Source organism: Entelurus aequoreus, linkage group LG03, assembly GCF_033978785.1.
Source record: "Entelurus aequoreus isolate RoL-2023_Sb linkage group LG03, RoL_Eaeq_v1.1, whole genome shotgun sequence".
Classification (NCBI taxonomy): domain Eukaryota; kingdom Metazoa; phylum Chordata; class Actinopteri; order Syngnathiformes; family Syngnathidae; genus Entelurus; species Entelurus aequoreus.
Window position 1 is genome coordinate 65,927,024 of NC_084733.1, and position 24,642 is coordinate 65,951,665.

The 24,642-nt window shown below is 45.6% G+C and overlaps 1 protein-coding gene across 1 annotated transcript; it reads right to left on the reverse strand.

The window, feature by feature from the left end:
• Positions 1-199: 199 nt before the first annotated feature.
• On the reverse strand, positions 200-23,658 carry LOC133646756 (bromodomain adjacent to zinc finger domain protein 1A-like). Its single transcript, XM_062042495.1, has 25 exons — positions 22,830-23,658; positions 22,040-22,318; positions 21,742-21,981; positions 21,590-21,677; positions 21,412-21,534; positions 12,806-12,928; positions 11,657-11,752; positions 11,440-11,578; positions 11,237-11,362; positions 10,829-11,149; positions 10,595-10,760; positions 10,422-10,528; positions 10,261-10,358; positions 9,847-10,085; positions 3,704-3,924; positions 3,506-3,636; positions 3,132-3,435; positions 2,987-3,058; positions 2,657-2,904; positions 2,427-2,590; positions 2,271-2,354; positions 2,080-2,201; positions 1,835-2,016; positions 1,673-1,760; positions 200-812 (listed from the first exon to the last, which is right to left on the reverse strand). The coding sequence occupies exons 1-25, from the start codon at positions 22,940-22,942 to the stop codon at positions 637-639; spliced, it is 4,050 nt and encodes a 1,349-aa protein (XP_061898479.1). The 5' UTR covers positions 22,943-23,658; the 3' UTR covers positions 200-636.
• Positions 23,659-24,642: the final 984 nt, after the last annotated feature.

The window sequence follows — 24,642 nt, forward strand, 5'->3', positions numbered from 1 at the left end:
ATCCAGCATCACAACAAAATTAAGCATAATGTGTTATTCCACGACTGTATATATATCGGTATCAGTTGATATCGGCATCGGTAATTAAGAGTTGGACAATATCAGAATATCGGCAAAAAAGCCATTATCGGACATCCCTACTCACAATACATTTGGAATATGTACATGTGTATAATGTATCAATAAATCCAGTAAGATGTTTTTTGATGATCTTTTATTTTGTCAACAGGACATGAGTCATAAATAAATAAACAACTTGAATGCTAGCAAGTATACAATTTTAGTGAGATGAACAACAGCAATATGCTAACAGTGTTCAGCTTCATGCTAAGCTAGGCTAAGCAGCTAATAACTTATTAGAGCTCTTATTTTGAAGTAGTGCTGCTGGTTGACAGCACACTCAAACACTGGAATGATGGACGATGGCCTGCAGCAAGAATCCTCTTGACTTTGGTCCCTGAGAACGCAGGTCAGAGGTCGCATCAGTAGTTTGGTCAGGTTTTGCCGTCAAAATGGTGACCTTTGACCCCGTAAGTATGTTGAACATCAAGTTATCAGGGTCGAAGGTCAACATTTACAAGTACCCCGTACTCTAATGACGGCCTAGGGGTTAAGGGTCAAGGGGCGCGTGCGGCCTCAGTGGCGGGATCGCTTGGTGGGCGGTGTCTCGCCACGCTCTGATAGGCCGAGTCTGTTGAGCTGCGAGTGGAAGAACTGCTGGAGGCGGAGCCCCGCCTTGGCCTCGTTGGTGTGGCGAGCGTTGTACTGAAGACAGTTGGAGAACATCAAGTCCACGTCTGCCATGAACTCGCCTGACACACACACACACACACACACACACACACACACACACACACACACACACACACACACACACACACACACACACACACACACACACACACACACACACAATTTAAAGCAACACTATGAAACCATCTCATCTTTAAAATAGGACCAGATGTGTTAGCCTGGATGCTAATATGCAGTGGTAATTAAGTGATACAATTTTCTCAAGTCATAAATTACAAGATTTCATGTGGATTTGTAGACTGGTTCAAGATTACTTAAGTCAAACATTTGTAGACTGGATAAAAACTACCCCTTGGCCCACAAGTAGACTGGTGCAAGACTGCTTCCCTATCAACAGAATTTGTAGACTGGTAAAACTATTACTAGTCAGACATTTTTAGACTGGTTCAAGATTACTTAAAGACCTGTGTAGACTGGTTAAAAACTACCCCTTGGCTGACAGATACTGGTAGACTGGTTCAAGACTGCTTCCATATAGACAGACATTTGTAGACGGTTCAAGACAGACATGTGTAGACTGGTTAAAAACTACCCCTTGGCTGACAGACACAGGTAGACTGGTTCAAAACAGTTTCTATATGGACAGACATTTGTAGACTGGTAAAACTATTACTAGTCACAGACATTTGTAGACTGGTTCAAGACAGTCAGACGTGTGTAGACTGGTTAAAAACTGCTTCCATATACACAGACATTTGTAAACTGTTTAAGAACTACCCTCTTGGCCGACAGAGACACAGGTAGACTGATTCAAGACTGCTTCCATATACACAGACATTTGTAAACTGGTTAAGAACTACCCTCTTGGCCGACAGAGACACAGGTAGACTGGCTCAAAACTGGCAGATGTTCTACAGACCTGCGGAGAGGTACTGGCAGTTGTTGACCTTCTCTCTGATGGTGCTCAGCGCCATGGGCTTGCTGATGATGTCATAGTAGTCTGGCACCTGCACACCAGAGCGAGACAGTAAGTGGCGAGGCAATGGCAGGGCAATGAGTGGTTGCTAGGCAACAAGCTCACCTGTGTGCGGGATACCAGCTTCATGAAAGGCCAACTGTCCTCGTGGCGGACCAGCTCCACGATCAGGAGCTCGCACGCAGAAAGCTCATGGACGCCGTGGTTCCTGCCGGACGAGCGCCGGCTGGACGATGGCGAGGGGGGCGGGAGGACGGGCTTGCAGGGTTGGGCAGGTGGCGACGTGTCTGGGGGAGGAGCCAGGGGGTGACAGGTGACATGATGTTCTCAAACAGCAGACACAACTTTACCTGCCGTTGTCTTTGTGCGACCCTCCTTTCTGCTGCTGTGTTCCAGGTTCTTGCTGGCGGGGGGCGGGGCTTTGCTGGCGCTGGCCTTGGATGTAAGGGGCGTGGCCTTCTTGTCCAACGGCCTGCGATAGAAGGATGGCACACGTTTAGGCTGCGGTAACGGCTGCCGGATGGCTCCAACTGATACCAACTTGGAGGAGGTGGCGTCTTTCACGTTCTTGGGCGTGGTCTGCTGGCTCCTGCCTCTAGGGGGCGGGGCCTGACTTCTCTTGGCACTGCAGCGGAACCATTGGCTATTTCAGACTAAAGCAGCTAGCATTAGCAGCTAGCATGACATCAGCACTCACCTGGCAACAACTTCCTCCTTGTTGACCTCTTGGTCATCTTGTATCTCCTGCTCAGACTCCTCCTCCTCCTCCTCGTCACGCCAAGGACGCTGGCGAGAGGGAAGGCGGACGGATTTCTTCTTGGGCCGACAGTCTGGACAGAACCAGTCTCCTTCGGGGACGGACTGCGGCGGAGGAATGTTGCAGACGGTCAGCTGGGCTAATTGGTCGCGGGACTGGTGCGTCCTCACCTTGAGGCGGGGTCTGAGGCAGTGGGTGTGGTGTCCTCGGTCGCAGGCGTCGCACAGCAGCATGTTGTCGGCGTCTCCTTTACGCCGGCACACTCGGCAGCGAGCGTTGAGGACGGAGCGAGACCACAGGACGCTGACCTCCAGGCTGGACAGGTGCAGGAAGACCTGGGACAGACTGGAGGAGGACAGCAGGGACTCCCTCCATCGCTCCAACACCGACTTGGCCACACGACTGCTGTCACTGCCATCTGATACGCACACAGGTGTACACACGCACACAATTAGGCGGATACAGCTAGACACAAGAGACGGTCACGTGATCGTCCTCACCCTCACTGGCTTGGTCGTCGTCTCTCTTCTTGCTCTTCTTCGTCTTCTGTTCTTTCTTACAGTCCTCCTCACCTGCAGGGGGCGGAGCAATAGTTGGGCGTAGCAGGAACGTTTTTCAAACCGGACCAGGGCGTCCCGGACTCACCTAGCGGGGGTTTGAGGAAGCGTCTTTCAATGCCACGCTCCACGTGTGCTAGCGCCTGAGCCAGACTTTGGACCGTGCTGCTTCCTCGGCCGCCTTCCGCCATCTTGTCTACCTGTGGTCTGGACCAACAGACACACCTGTCCACAAGCTGGTCTCTTTGCACACCTGTCCCTCTGCAGCATTCGTACCTGGGAGTGGAGTCCACCTCCACGGCGTCCCCCGGTGCGTTGGTCCTTTGGTCAGGACACAGCAGCTCGTAGTTTCCCGCTTCCAAAGCCGAGCGCCAGACGTGTCGGTCCATCACCTGCAAGCCAGTCAGCGCCACGTCAGTGTGACATCACGCCAAGACCGCTCGTGCGCCGTTGCGGGTCTACCTTGACAGTCCCCAGACTCCCTTGGTGGATGCGATCCTCCAAGTCCAGCAGCAGGTCTCTCAGTCTGGCCTCCATTATGGTCTGGGCTGCAGCCGTGCATTCTGGGACGGACCGGGAGGACTCGGGATCGTCTGAACGGAAATGGCGAGCATGTTCGAAGCTCCAGCGGGGGTGAAGTGCGGCATGCGGTTTACTGACCTGCACAGGTGTACTTGCTGCGCTCGCAGGTCTGCAGCACTTCCTGCAGATGTTCTCGCTCCTGCAGCAGCGCCTCCTTCAGGCCACTTTCACGATGACCTCGCGGGTTCAAGGCATCTATCAGCTGGTCCAACTCCTCCACCGAACTGTAGAAGAACCACTGGCTCGGACGGCTGACTGGCGAATCACAGGAGGACAAGGGGACGGGGCTTGAGCCAACGCTACGGAGAGAAAAATAATTTGGGTCAGAACTACAATCAGACGCAACAATCCAAACCAACAACAATCAGAACCTTCAGTTAAAAACAACAATCAGCAAACAACCAGACAATAAAGAACCAATAACCAGATTACAATTAAAACCATCAATTAGAAACAACAATCGAAACAAAACAATTGGACAACAACAATCGCACAAAAACAACAAATGAAGAAACAATTGATAACTCAATGACGACAACTTTCTTCTTTGTGTGCATATACTTTACTGAGTTTAAGTTCAGGGAACACAATAACAAACCGGCCACTGCCGTTTACATAACCGACTAACAACCGGAGCCCGCGCAATGCATGCTGGGAGGTACCGTAAATACACTAAGAGTGTACCATAAAAATGTGCAATACAAAAAACAGAACATTTACAATCTCCCACTTTTCTTTGTCTTTCCTTTTGGTCGGGGGTGGGGGGCGTGGTTGGGGCGGGGGGCTTGGTTACGAGGAGAGTATATTTACAGCTAGAATTCACCAACTCAAGTATTATTTACACACACACACACACACACACACACACACACACACACACACACACACACACACACACACACACACACACACACACACACACACACACACACACACACACACACACACACACACACACACACACACACACACACACACACACACACACACAACACTCATCTACTCATTGTTGTACTTGAAAGTACAATGCTTTTGTTAAGGGTTGAATTGTCCATCCTCTTTCTATTCTCTGTCACTATTTTTCTAACCATGCTGAACACCCTCTCTGATGATGCAATGCTGTGTGGCACGCACAAAAGTGCTTTCATCAAATGCACGAGAGTGTGGAATCTTCCATCTCTCCCTAGCATGGCCCAAAACCGGTCAATCCTTGCTTCCTGGGGAAGATCTTCCCTGGCAAGCAATTGATACTCCAGTACTTGTACCCGGAGGCTGGTCAGGTCCAATTGCAGCTGCGGCAGACTTTTTTTTTTTGGGGCGTGGCCTCCAGCTCCGGCTGAATACCGGGAGTTTGTCGGGAGAAAATCTCTGTCGGGAGGTTGTCGGGAGAGTCGCTGAATATCGGGATTCTCCCGCTAAAAACGGGAGGGTTGGCAAGTATGCTTTAGGAGCTGAAGTGCGGATGCACCTCGTTTTGTCAAAGAGTCAGTTAGCTGCTCTCCTGTAGGTACCCAGAGAATCTGTTGGATTCTTTTACTCTGAAGAAGTTCTTTGATGCCACTTATTTCAAGGCGAAGCCTTTTCTCTGTCACTGACTTAGTAGACTTGATGGCATCTGCAAGGGAGTGGTTATCAGTGACACACACTATTGGTAAGACATGTTGTGATACATTCCCTGTGGTAAGTTCTGCATGAAGGTCAGATAAAGAAATGGCACAGTCAACAGCATCTGCAAGGGCAAGAGTTTCTCCAGCAAGAGTGCTCCGTATGACTCTCCTGATCTTTTTTGACTGCCAATACACAGGTGAGAATCTTCCTTCCTCACCCATCAGCAGAATGAGATGTCCCCCTTGACTGCCTCCATCTGTAAGGTTTGCCAGCGAGGCGTCGCAGAACACTACTAGCTTTAGAGAACTGTCTTTTCCCAGGTTCTGAAACTTCAGTGTCACTTGTTCCGATTTCAATTTTTTCACCACCTTGTTTGGGTCATGTAAAGTCTGCACAGTAGCATGTTTTATGATAGCTGCAAGGACACATGTATCAAACATAATATCCGGTCTACTTTGTCTGGCAACCCACAGAAGTTCACCTATTTTTGATCTCAGGTCATCAATTTCACTTTCAGTCAAAAGAGCATCCTGTCTCATGGCTCTGGAGATAGACATGTGAATTGACTGGAGATTCTGTATGTAATTGTCTTGATGCATACATGTTACTCCATTTGCAGTGACGTACTCCATGCCTACATAGCAAAAGCTGTCATGTTCTTCTCTGCCCACTTGAAAGGCAGATTGTAGGTGAGGGATTACGGTTGTTGCGAAAATCTGTGAACCACCCCAGATGAAATCATCAACATGACAAGCAAGCACCCCAGACACATTACAACCTTTATCCAACCAATAAAATATAGCAGGATCAATTTGTGACATCTTTCCTCCAGTTTGCAACATTGTTTCTTTAACCCTATTGTACCAGTACAGTGATGCATCATTTAGTCCATAAACACATTTGTTTAGCTTCCATAGAGTTCCCTCACTCTTAGCTTCAGGTGGTGGACGAACATAGATGTCTCGGGATAACTCATTTCCTTGAAGGAATGCTGACTTAATGTCCATAGAGTGGGGTGTCCATCGGTTTTGACATATCACAGACATGAGTAGTCTAAGAGACTCTGAGGCACATGTTGGCGAGTCTTTTGGGAGATCTTTTGTGTTTAGCTCTTCAAATCCTCTCGCCACTAGCCTTGCTTTTGGAACTATGCCGTCGGTGTGTCTTTGAGTGTACACACCCATCTTGTGGAAATGCATTTTTGTCCCCTGTTTTTTACTTCATCAAACACACCGTGTTTCTCCCAGTTACTGATTTCAGTAAGTTTCGCTGATTCAAATGACACATCCTTTGTAACAAGTACATCCTCGTGATCATGGCTGTTCCACCCTGTCCAATGACTGAATCTGCAGTGTGTCAACCTGCGAAAGGTCAGCTGACCTTGTTGTGCCAGTGTACTCCAGATTGTACCAGTACTTTTGTGTTTTACAGTTGCCTTTCCCGCTCAACCTAGCACTTTTGCTGTGTGTCAAATTCCAGTGTCTCTTTCCACATACTTAATGAATTGTCCTGCCTTTAGATTCATACTACGGTCTGTTCTTATGATAGGAGGTTGTCTGTCGGATGGATCATTATCATGCTCATTGCTGTCTCTGTCATTATTAGAGCTCCCTGTCGCATTCTCTGTGTCAGGCACACAGTCTACATCACTAGATACAGTATCGGGTAGATCTTCAACATGCCACATTCGGCTGCATTAAGTTCTGTCTGGCTTTCTTGGCTGTCACGAGACGTGTCAGTGTAGTGAAGTGTGGCCTTGCGTAGTCTACAGCGATGCACCCGGACATAGGAGCCTCCATGTCTAACAAATATTACCACCCCGTCTCGTCCAATTACCACCCCAGGGCCTCTCCATTCATTGCAGTCCATTCTTTTGTAGTACACTTTATCTCCAGTTTCGTAGTATTCATTTGTGCTGCGAAGCTGTGTGCGCAGAGCTCTGCTGATTCTCTCAGAGCACTCTGCCTCAGTAAACGCTGTCCTTGCTTCATGTAATGCTGAAATGTGCTGTCCTACCCATTTACTCATGGTAGTGCCCTCCAGGGCAGGCGGTTTATCAACCAGCACAGAAGGTAGGTTCTGGTTTTGTCCAAACACCAGCTGGTATGGACTAAATCCATGCACATTGTGCATTGTATTATTTGCCATCAAGGCCCAATCTATGGCTGCTTTCCAGTCACAAACACTGCTTTTCTTCACTTTTAACAGGATCTCTGTAAGGGTCTGGTTATGTATTTCCATCACTCCATTACTCCATGGACTGTAGGCAGCAGTGGTTTTCACTTCAATATTAAAGTTCTCAGCCATGTCTCTCATTTCCTCATTATTGAATTCACCTCCATTGTCACAAAAAATCTTAGATGGGGCTCCATGAACACTCACCCAGGAAAGAATAAAGTGCCTCACAATTTCACTGGATTTTTTTGTGGTAACAATGCTACCAGCACTGAACCTGGTGAAGTGATCAATCATGTGGAGGTACCACACATTTGGTTCTAGCTCGTGTAGATTTAATGCCACAGTTTCATTGTATGTTGAAGCCATTGGTAGACCAACTGATGGCTTTGGTTTGGGCTTGTTGAGACATGTACTTGAGACATGTTTCACAGCTGCTTACGGTGTCCTTCAGAATAGTAACACTCTCATCATTACTTCCAGCACTAATTAGTAATTTTTTGAGTTTATCAACGGAGGCATGTCCAAACTGCTTGTGAAGTTTCACCAATACTTTGTGTTTTTCATCTTTACTCATGCCATCTCTTATGGCCAGAACCTCATCAGTTTGGGGTTCATTCTCACGGGTGACTGTGCAATCTCTGTCCACTATGTTTACACAGTAGTGTCCTGAGGATGTAATCTCAAGAGGCACTGGTTTCTGAAACATTGTGGCTTTATCATTCTCAATGTCAAGCACTGCTTTTGCCCTCTTAAGTGACGTTTTACTTGGTAGTAAAGGAATGTTCACTGAGACCACCTCAGTCTCTATGTGGCACCTGGTTTGGCCTATTTTAGCTGGGACTTTTACTTTTTTTATGGAATGAACTTGTCCATCACCAAACTTAAAAGCTCTTCTACTTTGTGTATTTTCCATGTTTTTCTTGTCACTCTCCTTCAGTGTATGAATGTAATTGTCCAGCCATTTTTCACCACAGACTGTTCTGGTGCATGCAGTGTCAATTAAAAGCTTAACCTAAGGATTCTACCATGAATATTTCAGCATCAGATACTGACTCTTTAGAAAACAATGTAACATTGCACTCTTCAATTGTTTCTGTCTCTGCATTTTCCTCCGTCACTTTTACATGTTCAGCCTTATTTGGGCAGTCCTTAGCCCAGTGAAATGTACTCTGGCAAATTGCACACTTTGACCTCCTGCTGTACCTATCTAGTGGGTTTGAGCCAGTCAATGGCGCCCTCTTTTGGTCGGGTTGGGAACAAAATTTCCTTCCGTATCTTTTTCTTTGTGTACCCCGCCTTCCGCCCGATTGTAGCTGAGATAGGCTCCAGCGCCCCCCGCGACCCCAAAAGGGAATAAGCGGTAGAAAATGGATGGATGGATGGATCTTTTTCTTTGATCCAAATAAAAAGCAACATATTCACGCATGTGAATTCCCCCGCTGCATGTGGGCGGCTGCATATTGTCTACAAAAATCCTTTTTAAAGCTGACTTCATGCTTGCAAATGTAAGTGTTGAACAAGCTGTAAGCGCAAGCTGTTTATCTTTAACATCGAGACTGGCTGTATCTAACAACTTGAATGCTAAAACAGCGTCGGGAAGAACCATGTCAAATTTGCGCATTTTGTTGTACCTCTGCTCGAACTGAATGATGTAATCCACCATGGAAACTACGTTTTCTCTCCAGATCTTGTCAGAGTCCGTGTATGCATCATAAGCTCTGTCCTTTTCTTCTTTTATGAATACATTATCCAATGCCTTTACAAGGGTCTTCATCCCATCATCTTTGTTCAAATCATCCGCAGGTATGTCCAAAGCTGTATCTCTAGCTCTCCCCCTCAGTGATAGAGCAACAGCTAATGCTTGTTTCTCTTTATCGAGGTCGGAAACACGTATCCACATTTCAACTTCATTTTTCCAGCTCTCATATGACTTATTTTCTTCAAACGCAAGAGGGACTCTGTAGTTAGCGTTGTTAGACATCCTCTGCTACCATTGATAACTCAATGACGACAACCTTCTTCTTTGTGTACGTATACTTTACTGAGTTTAAGTTCAGGGAACACAATAACAAACCGGCCACTGCCGTTCACATAACCGACTAACAACCGGAGCCCGCGCATAGTGCATTGCATGCTGGGAGGTACCGTAAATACACTAAAAGAGTGTACTATAAAAATGCGCAATACAAAAAACAGAACATTTACACAATAATCAGACAACAACTGGATCCAACAACTAGAAACGACAATAATCACACAACAGTCAGAAAGAACAGACAAAAAAAAAAATTGGAACCAACAACCACACAAAACAATCAGAAACAACAAGTCAGACACAACAACAGACAATTAGAGACGAGTTAGACACAACAACAATCAGACACAACAACAGACAATCAAAAACAACAACAACAGCCGGAAACTTCCTTCCTAACCTTCCTTCTGCAGGCTCCTGCAGGTGGTGGTCGCCGTCCTCCATCTCAACGGCGGTGTCGTGGGTGTGTTTGGGATGGGGCCGCAGCATGTCCTCCGTCAGGCCAAAGTTGTCCTCCTCCACAAGGAGTGCTGAGGCCGAGGGGAGGAGCCAGTAGCGGCGGTACAGGCGATCCCTGCCCAGCGGCTGCAGGCTTGTGCACGCCGCCGCCTTTTGGATGCGCACTTGTAGCTCTTGAACCTACAAGAGGGAGAGGGGGGGGGGCTATTGTGAGTGTGCAGTGATGGACACTTCCACCCTCAATGGTAAAGGGGAGGGGCTAATATTGGTGAAACAATGCTACTGAATGCTTTGGATCAGTGTCATATTGAACATGCCCAGGAATGACGTACAAGTCACATGACACCTAACGCACCTTCTCCTGCTCTTCCTCTCGTTCCTCGGTAGTCAGGCTGGTGGGGGGGCATGGCAGGGCTTTGGGGTCAGAGGTGGTCAGCGAAGCCCTGTCCTCAGCTGCGAGGGGCATCAAAACTGGCGTTTGCTGTGATGTCACTTCCTGTCAAGGTGCTGCCATACCTTTGTTGTGGTCCTTCACTTCCTGCTGCATTAGCTTCAGGCGCTGCTCATTGTCCATCAGGCGCTGCTCCTGGTCCCGCAGGCGCTCCTCTTTGCGAAGACGCACCCTGTGGGGAAAGGATGCAGTCCGTCATGCTCAGGGCGCGCTTGCCAGCCAGTGCATGCGTGCTTACCTGTGTGCTGCCTCCTCGCGCTCGCGCCGGTGCTGCTCAGCCCGCACCTCTCGTAGTTCTTGCCTGGCAGCGCGCTGCTCTTCCACGCAGTCTTCGATCAGGTCCCTGCTGGACGCCAGGGACAGCAGCTTGCCCACCAGCGCCTGCAGGACGCTCAGCTTCTCACCTGTTTAGGTGCACACACACACGTTAGACGGACGAGTCTGGCGCCGGCGAAGGTGAGCGCCGGCTGACCTGGCATCAGGTCGTAGACCGACGTGCACGCCAGCCTCCTTATCAGCGCCGGCCGGGCCCGACACAGCTCCACGCACGGGTCGTCCGCCAGCGTGAAGCCTCCTTGTTTCTGGTAGCGGAACTTGGCGCTGCCGTGATTACAGTCGGCGCCGGACGCCAGGATGTAGAGGCGGAGGATTTCGGACAGCGTGCAGCTGTCCAGGTCCACTTCCTGTAGACTGCGGCCCAGGTGGAGCTGAGGCCACGTAGCGGCTGAGGACGATGCGGTGCTGACGGCTGAGTGGGCGCCATCGGTGTCATAGTCGGGAGCTTCTGACACATCTGTACACACACACACAAACACAAACACACATTCAGAAATGCACACACACAGACAGACACCTCGCCGTCCCAAGCGGCAGGTGTTACCTTCGTCTTTGCTTAGCTCCTCTCGCTCCTCGTCCAGAGCCTGAAAGATGGCGGTGATGAAGAAGAAGAGCATCTCACAAAGAGGTCCTTCCGGATCAGAACCCACCAAGGCCTCCTCAAGAACCTCTGCAGGAAGAGACAATTGAAGAACAAACAAAGAAGAAGAAGAAGAAAAAGAAGAAGAAGAAGGAACAAGTTCTGACCGAGAGAAACTCCGTCTGGGAACTCGTCTTTCAGTCCAAAGTCATCTCCGAAGGCCCGCAGGAACTCCAGAACCATCAGTGCCTGTCCAAATAGCTGTGCTGGTAGACGAGTCCTCACAGGGACAGGACTGGGAAGGTCCTGCAGGACAACAACAACATACTGAAGCTAGCTCTGTGGTGCCTTCACTGACTTAAATAAAGTGCTGCGTTCAGGGACCTTGAGGTCATCACACTCCATGTCTTCTCTGGGTTTGTTCCACAGCTTCAGTCGCTCTGCAAACTTCTTCTTCTCCTCCTTCAGCTTCTCTCGCTCCTGACAACATTTGACATTGTACAACCGTCCCAAACAACCTTCCCGAAACATTCTACCATCTCCCCGAAACATTCTACCACCTCCCAGAAACATTCTACCACCTCCCAGAAACATTCTACCACCTCCCAGAAACATTCTACCACCTCCCAGAACATTCTACCACCTTCCAGAAACATTCTACAACCTTCCAGAAACATTCTACAACCTTCCCGAATCATTCTACAACCTTCCCGAATCATTCTACAACCTTCCCGAATCATTCTACAACCTTCCCGAATCATTCTACAACCTTCCCGAAACATTCTACAACCTAGAACAGGGGTCGGCAACCCAAAATGTTGAAAGAGCCATATTGGACCAAAAAAACAAAAACAAATCTGTCTGGAGCCGCAAAAAATTAAAAGCCATATTACATGTGTCATGAGATCTAAATTTAATTAAGAGGACTTAAAGGAAACTGAATTAGCTCAAATATAGCTACAAATTAGGCATAATGATGCAATATGTACATATAGCTAGCCTAAATAGCATGTTAGCATCTATTAGCTTGCAGTCATGCAGTGACCAAATATGTCTGATTAGCACTTCATACAAGTCAATAACATCAACAAAACTCACCTTTGTGCACTCATGTACAACGTTAAAAGTGTGGTGGACAAAATGAGACAGAAAAAGAAGTGGCATAAAACACGTCCTAGAAAGTCGGAGAAAGTTATGCATGTAAACAGACTATACGGTGAGTTCAAGGACCGCCAAAATAAGTAGGACAAATCGGCGCTCGCCAAATACTTGAATCAGTGAAGCATATTTAATATAAACAGTGTGATTTATAACAATTACGGAGGTTTGTGTCATGTTTGTCCTCCTACAGAAACCATACTAAAACAAAAAAATTGATTTTTTTCCCCTCATCTTTTTCCATTCTTCATACAAAAATCTCCAGAGCGCCACTAGGGCGACGCTAAAGAGCCGTATGCGGCTCTAGAGCCGCGGGTTGCCGACCCCCGACCTAGAAGCTTCCCAAAGCTGAGCTGATGGAGCTGAAGTCCTCACCTGATCTTTCTGCTGCTTCCTGTGCTCCTTCTCCTCTTTCCTCTTCTGCTTCTCCTCCTCAAACTTTATTCTCTGCTCCTCCTTCAGCTTCTCTTTGTCCGCTCTCAGCAGTGACGTGCTGGCCTGCAAACCATCAACGCACAACACCATCACTACACAACACAATCAACACAACACATTCACTACACTAACATAACACCATCACAACACATCACCACTACACAAACAACACAATCGAAACACAAACACCACCATCAACACAACACCATCAGCAAACAAACACTATCAACACACAATTAACATTATCAACACAAAAACAACATTGTCAACACACAAACAACACTATCAACACAAAAACAATACCATCAACACACAAACAGCATCACTACACAACAGCATCACTATACAACAGCATCAACACAATTCATTTACTACACAACACCATCAACATAACACCATCACAACACAAACAACACTATCAACACACAAACACCATCAACACACCGACAACACAATTATTACACAAACAACACCATCATTACACAAATAACACCATCACTACACAATACAAAACATCAACACACAAACACCATCACTACACAACACCATCAACACACAAACAACACCATTACTACACAACATCATCAACACGACAACAGTCACAACACAACACCATCAACATAACACCATCACAGCACTATCAATGCAACACCACTACACAACACCATCAACACACAAACAACACCATTACTACACAACATCATCAACATGACAACAGTCACAACACAACACCATCACAGCACTATCAATGCAACACCACTACACGAACAACACCATCAACACACAAACACCACCATCAACACAACACCATCACTACACACACAACACCAACACACAAACACCATCAACAGAAAACATCACTACACAAACACCATCACTACACAAGACCATCATTACACAACACCATCAACACACAAAACCATCACTACACAACACAACAGCATCACCACAGCACCTTCACTACACAACACCATCACAACACAACACAAACACTACAATTAACACAATACCATCACTACACAAACAACACCATCACAACACAAACAACACTATCAACACAACACCACTACACAAACACCACCATCAACACAACACAATCACTACACACAACACCATCACTACACCACACCATCAACACACAACAGCATCACTACACTACACCATCAACACACACACACAATACCATCACTACACAACACCATCAACACCACACCATCACTACACAACACATTGACTACAAAACACCATCAACATTACACAACTACACACACACATAATCAGAATTACACAATCACTACACACATGATCAACATTAAACAATCACTACACACACATTATCAACATTACACAATCACTACACGCACACACCGTCATCATTACATAATCACAACACACACACACACACTGTATCAACATTACACAATCACTACACGCACACACACACTGTATCAACATTACACAATCACTACACGCACACAGTATCAACATTACACAATCACTACACACACAGCATCAACATTACACAATCACTACACGCACACACACAGCATTAACATTACACAATCACTACACACACAGCATCAACATTACACACACACACAGATTCAACATTAAACAATCACTACACACATGATCAACATTACACAATCACTACACACAGCATCAACATTACACAATCACTACACGCACACACAGCATCAACATTACACATTTCCTTCTACACACAGCATCAACATTACACACACATTATCGACATTACACAATCACTACACACACCATCAACATTACACAATTACAACACACACAGCATCAACATTACACACAGACACTGTCAACATTACACAATCACTACACACACACACACAGCATCACACAATCAATACACGCACAGCATCAACATTACACACACACACACACACACACACATCATCAACATTACACAATCACTACGCTCACACAGCAACATTACACAATCACTACACACAGATTCAACATTAAACAATCACTACACACACATACACAGCATCAACATTACACAATCACTACACACATGATCAACATTAAACAATCACTACACACACATACACAGCAGGGTTTCCCGCAGAGCTTTGTTGCTGCCTTAACAACAAAGAGTCACCGCCTAAACTAAAGTCTTAACAAGCTGCTACGCTTCGTACTGCCTCTGCCTATGACAGTACGTCTCTGCAGCACCCAGCATTGTCCCACCCACAGAACCATCTGATTGGTTACACGCAGAGCGGTAACAGTAGCAGTGCATATTCAGAACTCATGTAACAGCCAATCAGCAGTGCGTATTCAGAGCGCATGTAACAGCCAATCAGCAGTGCGTATTCAGAGCGCATGTAACAGCCAATCAGCAGTGCGTATTCAGAGCGCATGGATTCAGTGCTCACAGCACAGGCAGAGAGGAGAGACGGTGGGGTGAGTAGAAAGGTGTTTAGCAGGTGAGCATAATGCAGCAAACTCTCCCAGTCAACTACTAGTAACATCACTATGAGCCCGTTGACGTTCTATAAACATAAGCGGCAGCTCAGCTCGCTCGCATTCCTTGAGGTGACGGCTAATTAGCTTTTAGCGTAACGTTAGCTCACTGTGCGGTGTGTGTGCGTGCATGCGTGTGTGTGTCTGAGAGAAAGACAAGCATTATTGACCTACAGTTAACAACTAAGTTATTTCACTTTACCTTTTTCTGTGTTGATTGAGCTGTGTTGAAGCAGCAAAAAAGGACATTATGTTAAATGAAGAGTTTCCTGAAGCTGTCTCTGATAGTTGATATAATAATGTAACTGCATCATAAAGCCAAATGAACTCCATAGTGTTCAGGGATGAATAGTCTCTCCTATTGCTATTGTACTATTTTGTCAGCTATAGTTACATTAATCATTAGTAATGTAGCAGCCTAGTTTTGAATGGCATGGTTCCTGCTATCACATGTTGATAAAAATAAAACATTTCCATAATAAAAATCGACTACAGGCTTCCCAAATGCTGTAATAAATTAAGCATGATGAGTTGAGCATATGTCAGCATGTAGCCCCACTTTTAACTCTTTTTTTCAAACGCTTATTGCAAACGCATACTTACAGTACCGGTAATTCATTAATTTGACTTGAGTCATTATTTTGACTTAGTACCGTATTTTCCGCACCATAAGCCGCACCTAAAAACCACAAATTTTCTCAAAAGCTGACAGTGCGGCTTATAACCCGGTGCGCTTTATATATGGATTAATATTAATATTTATTTTCATAAAGTTTAGGTCTCGCAACTTCGGTAAACAGCCGCCATCTTTTTTCCCTGTAGAAGAGGAAGCGCTTCTTCTTCTACGGTAAGCAACCACCCCCATAGAAGAGGAAGCGCTTCTTCTTCTACTGTAAGCAACCGCCAAGGTGAGCACCCGCCCCCGTAGAAGAAGAAGCGTGCGGATATTACGTTTAATTTAATTTGTGTGTTTCTGTAAAGACCACAAAATGGCTCCTACTAAGAGACATGCGTACAAGGTTCCACTGACTTTTGATATTCATGTGAACCGCACTGTGGATACAACGGGAGCACGTACGGTGAATATCCGTTAGCTTGCCATGCTAACGGCCAGAAACTTCCACCCATGGTGATATTCAAAAGGAAGACCTTGCCAAAAGAGAACTTTCCAGCCGGCGTCATCATAAAAGCTAACTCGAAGGGATGGATGGATGAAGAAAAGATGAGCGAAGAGACCGGGTGACTTTTTTCACGCAGCTCCGTCCCTGTTGATCTACGACTGCATGCGCGTCCACATCACAGATGGTGTCAAAAAACAAGTGAAGCACACCGAAGAAGAAGAAGAATTCGAGGGATTTGTGGATGAGTAATAACTTCAGAACCTGAGCTTTAAATGTTTATTTTGTGTGTTGTGTGACATTAACGTTCGAGCAACGTTGAGTTATTGATGTTGCTATTGCTCTGCACTATTTTGAGTGTTACTATTTTTGTGATTGCACATTACATTTTGGGAGTGAACAGAGTTGTAAGAACGCTGGTTTGTAATATATTATTAAAGTTTGACTGACCTATCTGACTGTCTTTTTGACATTCCCTTTAGCGCAGCGTAGGTGCGGCTAATAACACGGGGCGGCTAATAGGTAAACAAAGTTTTGAAATATGCCATTCATTGAAAGTGCGGCTAATAACACGGGGCGGCTTATGGTGCGGAAAATACGGTAAGTCATTATTTTGTCATTACTTTGACTTAGTAAATTAGTAAGTCAAAATATTGACTTACTAAGTCATGATAATAATGACATACTTAGTATCTCAGGTAACTAGGACTATTTTGTGTATTGTTTTTAATTTACGGAAAAAATATCGAGATATATATAGTATATCGCCATTCAGCATATGGAGCAGAAAACACAACCAAAAATTGTAGGCTTCCTCACGCGACGAAGCCGGCCTACTTCACCGCAGTTTGTAGTCTATATAGCCCCCCAGGCTGCGGTGGCATCGATGAGATGGAGACGTGATGGCGACAGGCCGAGTTACACTGTTCCTTACACGCACCCATCCCCTTCCCCCTGGAGAGACACCACCTTAACTAACAAATTTTCTGGGGGAAACACTGCACAGCATCAACATTACACTATCACTGCACACATGAACATTAAACAATCACTACACACACACATTATCGACATTACAAATTCACTACACACACCATCAACATTACACAATCCCAACACACACAGCATCAACATTACGCTATCACTACAAACACACACACTGTATCAACATTACACAATCACTACACACACACTGTATCAACTTTACACAATCACTACACACAGATACAACATTTCACAATCAATACACACACAGCATCAACATTACACAATCAATACACACACACACACACAGCATCAACTTTCACACAATCACTACACACATCAACATTAAACAATTACTACACACACAGCATCAACATTACACAATCACTACACATGTCATCAACATTACACAATCACTAAATATGTCATCAACATTACACACACACACACACACACCATCAACATTACATAATTCATCAATATTACACAATCACTTCACACATACACTCAGCATCAACATTAAACTCAGCATCAACATTACAAAATCACTACACACACACAGTATCAACAATACACAATCCCTACACACAGCATCAACAATACACAATCACTACACTATTTACATTACACAATCACTACACACACACACAAACACACAGTATCAACATTACACAATCACTACACACATCAACAATACACAATCACTACACACATCATCAACATTACACAATCACTACACACATCATCAACAATACACAATCACTACACACTGCATCAACATTACACAATCACTACACACTGCATCAACACTACACAATCACTACACACTGCATCAACATTACACAATCATTACACACTGCATCAACACTACACAATCACTACACACTGCATCAACATTACACAATCACTACACACACACACACAACATCAACATTACACAATCACCACAGACACACAGCATCAACAATACACAATCACTACACACTAGGGGTGTAACGGTACGTGTATTTGTATTGAACCGTTTCGGTACGGGGGTTCCGGTTCGGTACGGAGGTGTACCGAACGAGTTTCCACACGGACATATTAAGTAGCGTACCGCACTTTGTGTAAACAATGCACACTGAGGCACAACACACGGCATGCTAGCAATGACCGGGCTAGGACAACATATAAAAGCCAGAGCTGGAAGACCCTCCTGCCTCGTTAAGATCTCCCGTTTGGGAACATTTCGGCTGCGCGGTGCGGAGGACGGAGGTTTGCCGACATTGTTCAGCAGCGGTAAGGCATGCTTCTGCCAATACGTCAAACATGCTAACCCATTTGAAGCGTCACCACCCCCTAGTGAACATCGCTTCAACAAAGATAAAGACAAGCAAACAGCTCCCACCTCTTACTGCCAAGTTAGCCAGGCTGGGGGGAAAAGAAAAGTTAATCTGAGGATGAGTTGACTTGAAACGGTTTAATGTTGCACTTTTTATATGTAGAAGAAAAGTTTTGTAATTGTATTTAATCTGAGCAACAACTTGAGGCAGTTTAATGTTGATTAACATGGACCCTGACTTCAACAAGTTGAAAAACGTATTGGGGTGTTACCATTTAGTGGTCAATTGTACGGAATATGTACAGTACTGTGCAATTAGGGCTGGGCGATATATCGATATACGCGATATATCGCGGGTTTGTCTCTGTGCAATATAGAAATTGACTATATCGTGATATCGGAGTATACGTTCTCACGCAGTTGCTTTTAGCTGCTGGCATTACACGACAGGCTCTTCCCACTCTTTCTTGTGTCTCCTTCTCAGACAGCAAGCGCACATTCTTACACACGTCACATACGTGTACGCCCTCGCGCAGCAGAGAGGTTGCAGCATGGCTAAAGTTAGCTGTGGTGCGACTGGTAATACAAGAGAAAGAAGGTGCGAATCTGGTAACAAATGAGGGAAGAATTAATTCCCAAGAAAAACAGCAGGGGGTCCATCGTCTGGCGGTGGTTTGGCTTCAAGTGGGAATATGTCAAACAGACAACCGTAATTTGTCAAGTGTGGGGCAAAAGCGTTTCTACAAAAAGTAGCATTACTGCTAATATGTAGCATCATTTGAAAAGTCACCCGCTAGAGAATCAAGAGTGCTTGAAACTCTGCATGTCAACATCTCCGTTCGGTGCCACACGCCCACACCATCAAAATGCCGAGGCAAACATTTCCAGATCAACACCGTATGAAAAAAAGGGTCCATGACATAAGGAGATAATGTCCGCAGGAACCTACCACATAGCGAAGGACGTACACTATTTGATTTCCTATTATGCAGCTCAATTTTATTTGACACTTATTGAAATATCTTGTGTGACATCATGTTTTTAAACTTTTGTAGTGGCGTTCTGTACAAAAAGTGCACTTTAATTTAGTGTTGTTTTGATAAGTCATCTTAGTGACATCATGCACAAAAGTGCACAATTAGCTTGTTTTAAAATGTCTCTGACAATCTTGCACTTTCGCTATTGGAAATGACATGAATGTTTGTGCCACTGCTTAAGAGTTCAATAAATACAGTTTTGGTAAATTGACTCAGTTGTGATTTCCTTCTCTGCCTGAAAGTTTAAAAGTAGCATATATTAATGCAGTATGAACAAGAATGTTTTAATGTAGACACATAGAATCATCATACTGCTGTGATTATGAATAGAATAGAAAGTACTTTATTGATCCCTGGGGAAAATTCAGCACTGTATACAGTATGCAGTGTTTCCCACACATTCATTTATTTGTGGCAGCCCGCCACGAAAGAATTACGTCTGCCACGACTCGGATTTTCTTAATTTTTATTTTCGGGATTTGAATGCATTTATTTTGAAAGGACAGCTGGAGAGAGACGGGGGGAGGGGGGATTGACGCGGAGCAAAGAGACTGTCAGGTGGGATCGAACTGGGTTGCCGCAGCGGGTGCTCTACCAGGTGAGATAGGTTATAGCTGCATCGCTCGCGGCTCGTCATATATTTAACGTTAATCCGCGATTTCACCGAGCGTTTCACTGACGGTGAGCAGCCTGACGCTGCTTCATTAACACCGCCGCTGTTTGACTCGGGGGCCGGGGCAGACGCACGCAGTAACAGTCATCTGTTACCATACCGACGAGCTAACGTGTCCAGGTTATAACTCTGTTGTCGATAAACACACATGGAGACGGTGCTTCAGATACTAATACTAATTTGATACTGTAGTAGTTATCTTTTGTGTATTCATAATGTCAAATGGATGGATGGATGGATGTTTAAATCAAAACTGTTATTAATTAGTAAGTATCCATTTTTTGAGCCTTTTTAGAGAAAATCATATCATTGTAGTAAATTATGCAAATTACTCGATATCATGGTGACCACGCCCATAGCCACGCCCCCACCGCCACAGGTATCTTGGCAGTTTATGGGAAACACTGGTATGTGTATCAATTGTATCAAGTGTTAATTCAAGGCTAAGGCAAAACGTCGAGATATATATCGTGTATCGCAATATGGCCTAAAAATATTAAGATATTAAAAAAAGGCCATATCGCCCAGCCCTATGTGCAATCTACTAATAAAAGTCTCAATCAATCAATCAAAAAAAGCACTTAATATGTAGAAAACTTTTGTTATGAAACCATTCTGAGCCTTATCTTATTTAGTTTTTATTTTATATGTTGACCACATTAACCCTGGCAATGGACCATGTGTGTATATGTATGGTATGCCATTGTTTACAAATTTGGTAAATAAATAACCAAAATATTTATATTTTGTTGTTTTCTTACTGTACCGAAAATGAACCGAACCGTGACCTCTAAACCGAGGTATGTACCGAACCGAAACTTTTGTGTACCGTTACACCCCTACTACACACACAGCATCAACATTACACAATCACTACACACACACACAGGTGACCAGGAAGCTTCTCTCACCTGTGCAGGTAAGCCCCGCCCCTGCACCTTGGCACCAGGACTGCAGGGAAAGCGCGGCGGCTCGTCGGGGAAGAAGTGTGAGAAGTCATGCTCGGCCAGTCGGTACTTGACCACGCTGGATGTCTGCCGCACAGGAAGTGACATCAGAGGAGGCGGCGCAAGGAGGCGGAGCTCTCACCTTGATGCGGATGGTTCCGTTGGCAGGCTCACAGTGTTGCTTGAAGAGCAGCTTCAGTCTCTCTCGTGACATCACCTTCTTTCTGCGACTGAACACACCTGGCGTTAAGCCCCGCCCACACCACCTGTCCTCCAATCACACGTGGGTGTCACCTGATCTGATCGGCTCGGACGGCGAAGGGCGCAGCACCTGCGTCCTTGATGGGCCTGACCTCGTACTTGAACGCCGACGGACTCAGTGGCGTCTTCCTGCTCACATGTGCCGCGACTCCCTGGAAGGCGTCGCCCTCCTCGTCACTGTCGCTGATGACGATGGCGCCGCCCACTTGGGCGGACTCCCCGCGGCCGTTGGCGGGATGTGGCGGCAGCACCTGAAGGATCTCACACGCGTGCCTGAGGCGCGCATAATTAGTCATAATTTGCATATTCAGAGGTCATGAGCGGACGCTACCTGTCGCTGTCGTGTCTGCCCACGTCCACCGTCTCCCCCACGAAGAAGCGCTCCTTGACGAAAGCCAGGACGTCCTCGCAGAGCTCGCTCAGCCGGCAGCGCCGGCCTAGCGCCGCCAGATGCAGCAGCGGCGCCATCAACGCCGGCGGAAAGTTGCGCAGGCTCTGCTTGGCTCGCCGCTCACTCTCCACCGCCTCCAGGTAGGTAAGCCCCGCCCGGCCCGTTAGGGCGCAGCTCCACACCAGACTGTTGCACAGGATGGTCCTCTCGAAGAACTCACTGCGGGCACAGCACAGGTGAGGGGGCGAGGCTAGGAAGACTAGGTAGTCTCCATCTTGGATTCATTGCGCAATCAATCAAGTTTAGCCTGTTAGCATAGAAGTTGACAACGACAGCTAAAGCTAGCTTAGCCAGCACCTGTTACACAAACAATCATTGAAGTTTAGCCTGTTAGCATAGAAGCTAACAACGGCAGCTAAAGCTATCTTAGCTAACACCTGTTACATAATTACTGAAGTTTAGCCTGTTAGCATAGAAGCTAACAACCACAGCTAAAGCTAGCTTAGCTAACACCTGTTACACAATCAATAAAGTTTAGCCTGTTAGCATTGAAGCTAACAACCACAGCTAAAGCTAGCTTAGCTAACACCTGTTACACAATCAATGAAGTTTAGCCTGTTAGCATTGAAGCTAACAACCACAGCTAAAGCTACTTTAGCTAACACCTGTTACACAGAGTTGTGTGGAAGTTGCAGGGTCACGTGATCCAGGTGAGAACTACTTGACGTACTCGTAGCTGCGGAAGACTTCGTGCGTGGTGCGGCAGAGAAAAACCTCCTCGTCCGGGCTCAGGTCGGCCGGAGGTTCCTGTCGGATGAAAGTTCTCCTGTGGAGGAGCGGCATCGCTCGGAACAACAAAAGTCAGCACAAACACACGAGGAAGTGGACTTTCGAAGCGGATTTTCTATCGGCCTCGGGTCGCGCGGGATCTCTTTTGTTAGGGCGCGCGAACGCCGCGGCCGCGTGGAGACCAAAGAGTTGTCTTTATGTGCCTTTTTCCGGTCCGGCCCAACAGAAACTTCCGGTACCGGGCGCACCTTTTCGCGCTGAAAGAAAGTAGAGCTTGTTTACGTGGTCCCGGTCTTGGTCCCGGTTCTGGTCGAGTGTTAAAAGGACAATCTGCGACACGAAGCGACTGTGCGGGATCACCGCGGGCTTGTTGACCAAGTTTTCGTTGACTTCACGGACCGCAACAAAGCTGGGAAATATCCGCGTTGTAATGTCTGGTCCCGTTAGATGACGTCAAATGACGACAAACGTTTCTTTGCTCTAAAGTGTTGGAGCTGTGACGACGGTGGCCGTGCCAAGCTTTACTTGGAAAGGTTTGCAAAATGTCGCGGTTTGGTTTTCGACGCACCGCATAGAATGATTCAATGGGCGGGGCTTAACAGTCAGACAATGCAGCGATTGGCTGGCCGTCACACGGAACGCTATGACGTCACTAAATGACTACAAGATGCGTGTTCAACTTCGTTAAAGAAAATCATTTAAAAACAGTCTATCGTTGTGTACAATTGTTCAATTGAAAGTATTAAATAATCAATTCAAAAATAAAAATAGAAAAATTATAGAAAAAAACTTTTATTGACGTTTTTGGGATCAATTGTTCAATAAATAAAAAATAATTAAAAAACGTATATTTTTGTGTTAAATTAAAAGTATATTTATTAAAGGCCTACTGAAATGAATTTTTTTTATTTAAACGGGGATAGCAGATCTATTCTATGTGTCATACTTGATCATTTCGCGATATTGCCATATTTTTGCTGAAAGGATTTAGTATAGAACAACGACGATAAAGATTGCAACTTTTGGTATCTGATTAAAAAAAGGCTTGCCCCTACCGGAAGTAGCGTGACGTAGTCAGTTGAACATATACGCAAAGTTCCCTATTGTTTACAATGATGGCCGCATGAAGTGAGAGAGATTCGGACCGAGAAAGCGACAATTTCCCCATTAATTTGAGCGAGGATGAAAGATTTGTGGATGAGTAAAGTGCAAGTGAAGGACTAGTGGGGAGTTGAAGCTATTCAGATAGGGAAGATGCTGTGAGAGCCGGGGGTGACCTGATATTCAGCTGGGAATGACTACAACAGTAAATAAACACAAGACATATATATACTCTATTAGCCACAACACAACCAGGCTTATATTTAATATGCCACAAATTAATCCTGCATAAAAACACCTGCGTGTTTGTTACGCTAGCTCCTAGCTCCTCTGCTAGCTCCTAGCTCCATAGAACACGCCAATACAATTCAAACACCTGATCAACACACACAATCACTCAGCCCAAAAGACCGTTCACCTAACCCAAGGTTCATAAAGCTTATATATTTTTAAAAAGTTACGTACGTGACGCGCACATACGGTCAAGCTGTCAAATGTTTAGCAGCCAAGGCTGCATACTCACGGTACCTGATATTCAGCTGGGAATGACTACAACAGTAAATAAACACAAGACATATATATACTCTATTAGCCACAACACAACCAGGCTTATATTTAATATGCCACAAATTAATCCTGCATAAAAACACCTG

Excerpts from the sequence above, each read along its gene's own strand:
- LOC133646756 (XM_062042495.1), bottom strand. The coding sequence starts at position 22,942 with ATGCCGCTCCTCCACAGGAGAACTTTCATCCGACAGGAACCTCCGGCC. Across the intron at positions 10,529-10,594 it reads CGCGAGGAGGCAGCACACAG|GGTGCGTCTTCGCAAAGAGG; the intron begins GTAAGCACGCAT and ends CTTTCCCCACAG. Across the intron at positions 3,059-3,131 it reads CTTCCTCAAACCCCCGCTAG|GTGAGGAGGACTGTAAGAAA; the intron begins GTGAGTCCGGGA and ends CGCCCCCTGCAG.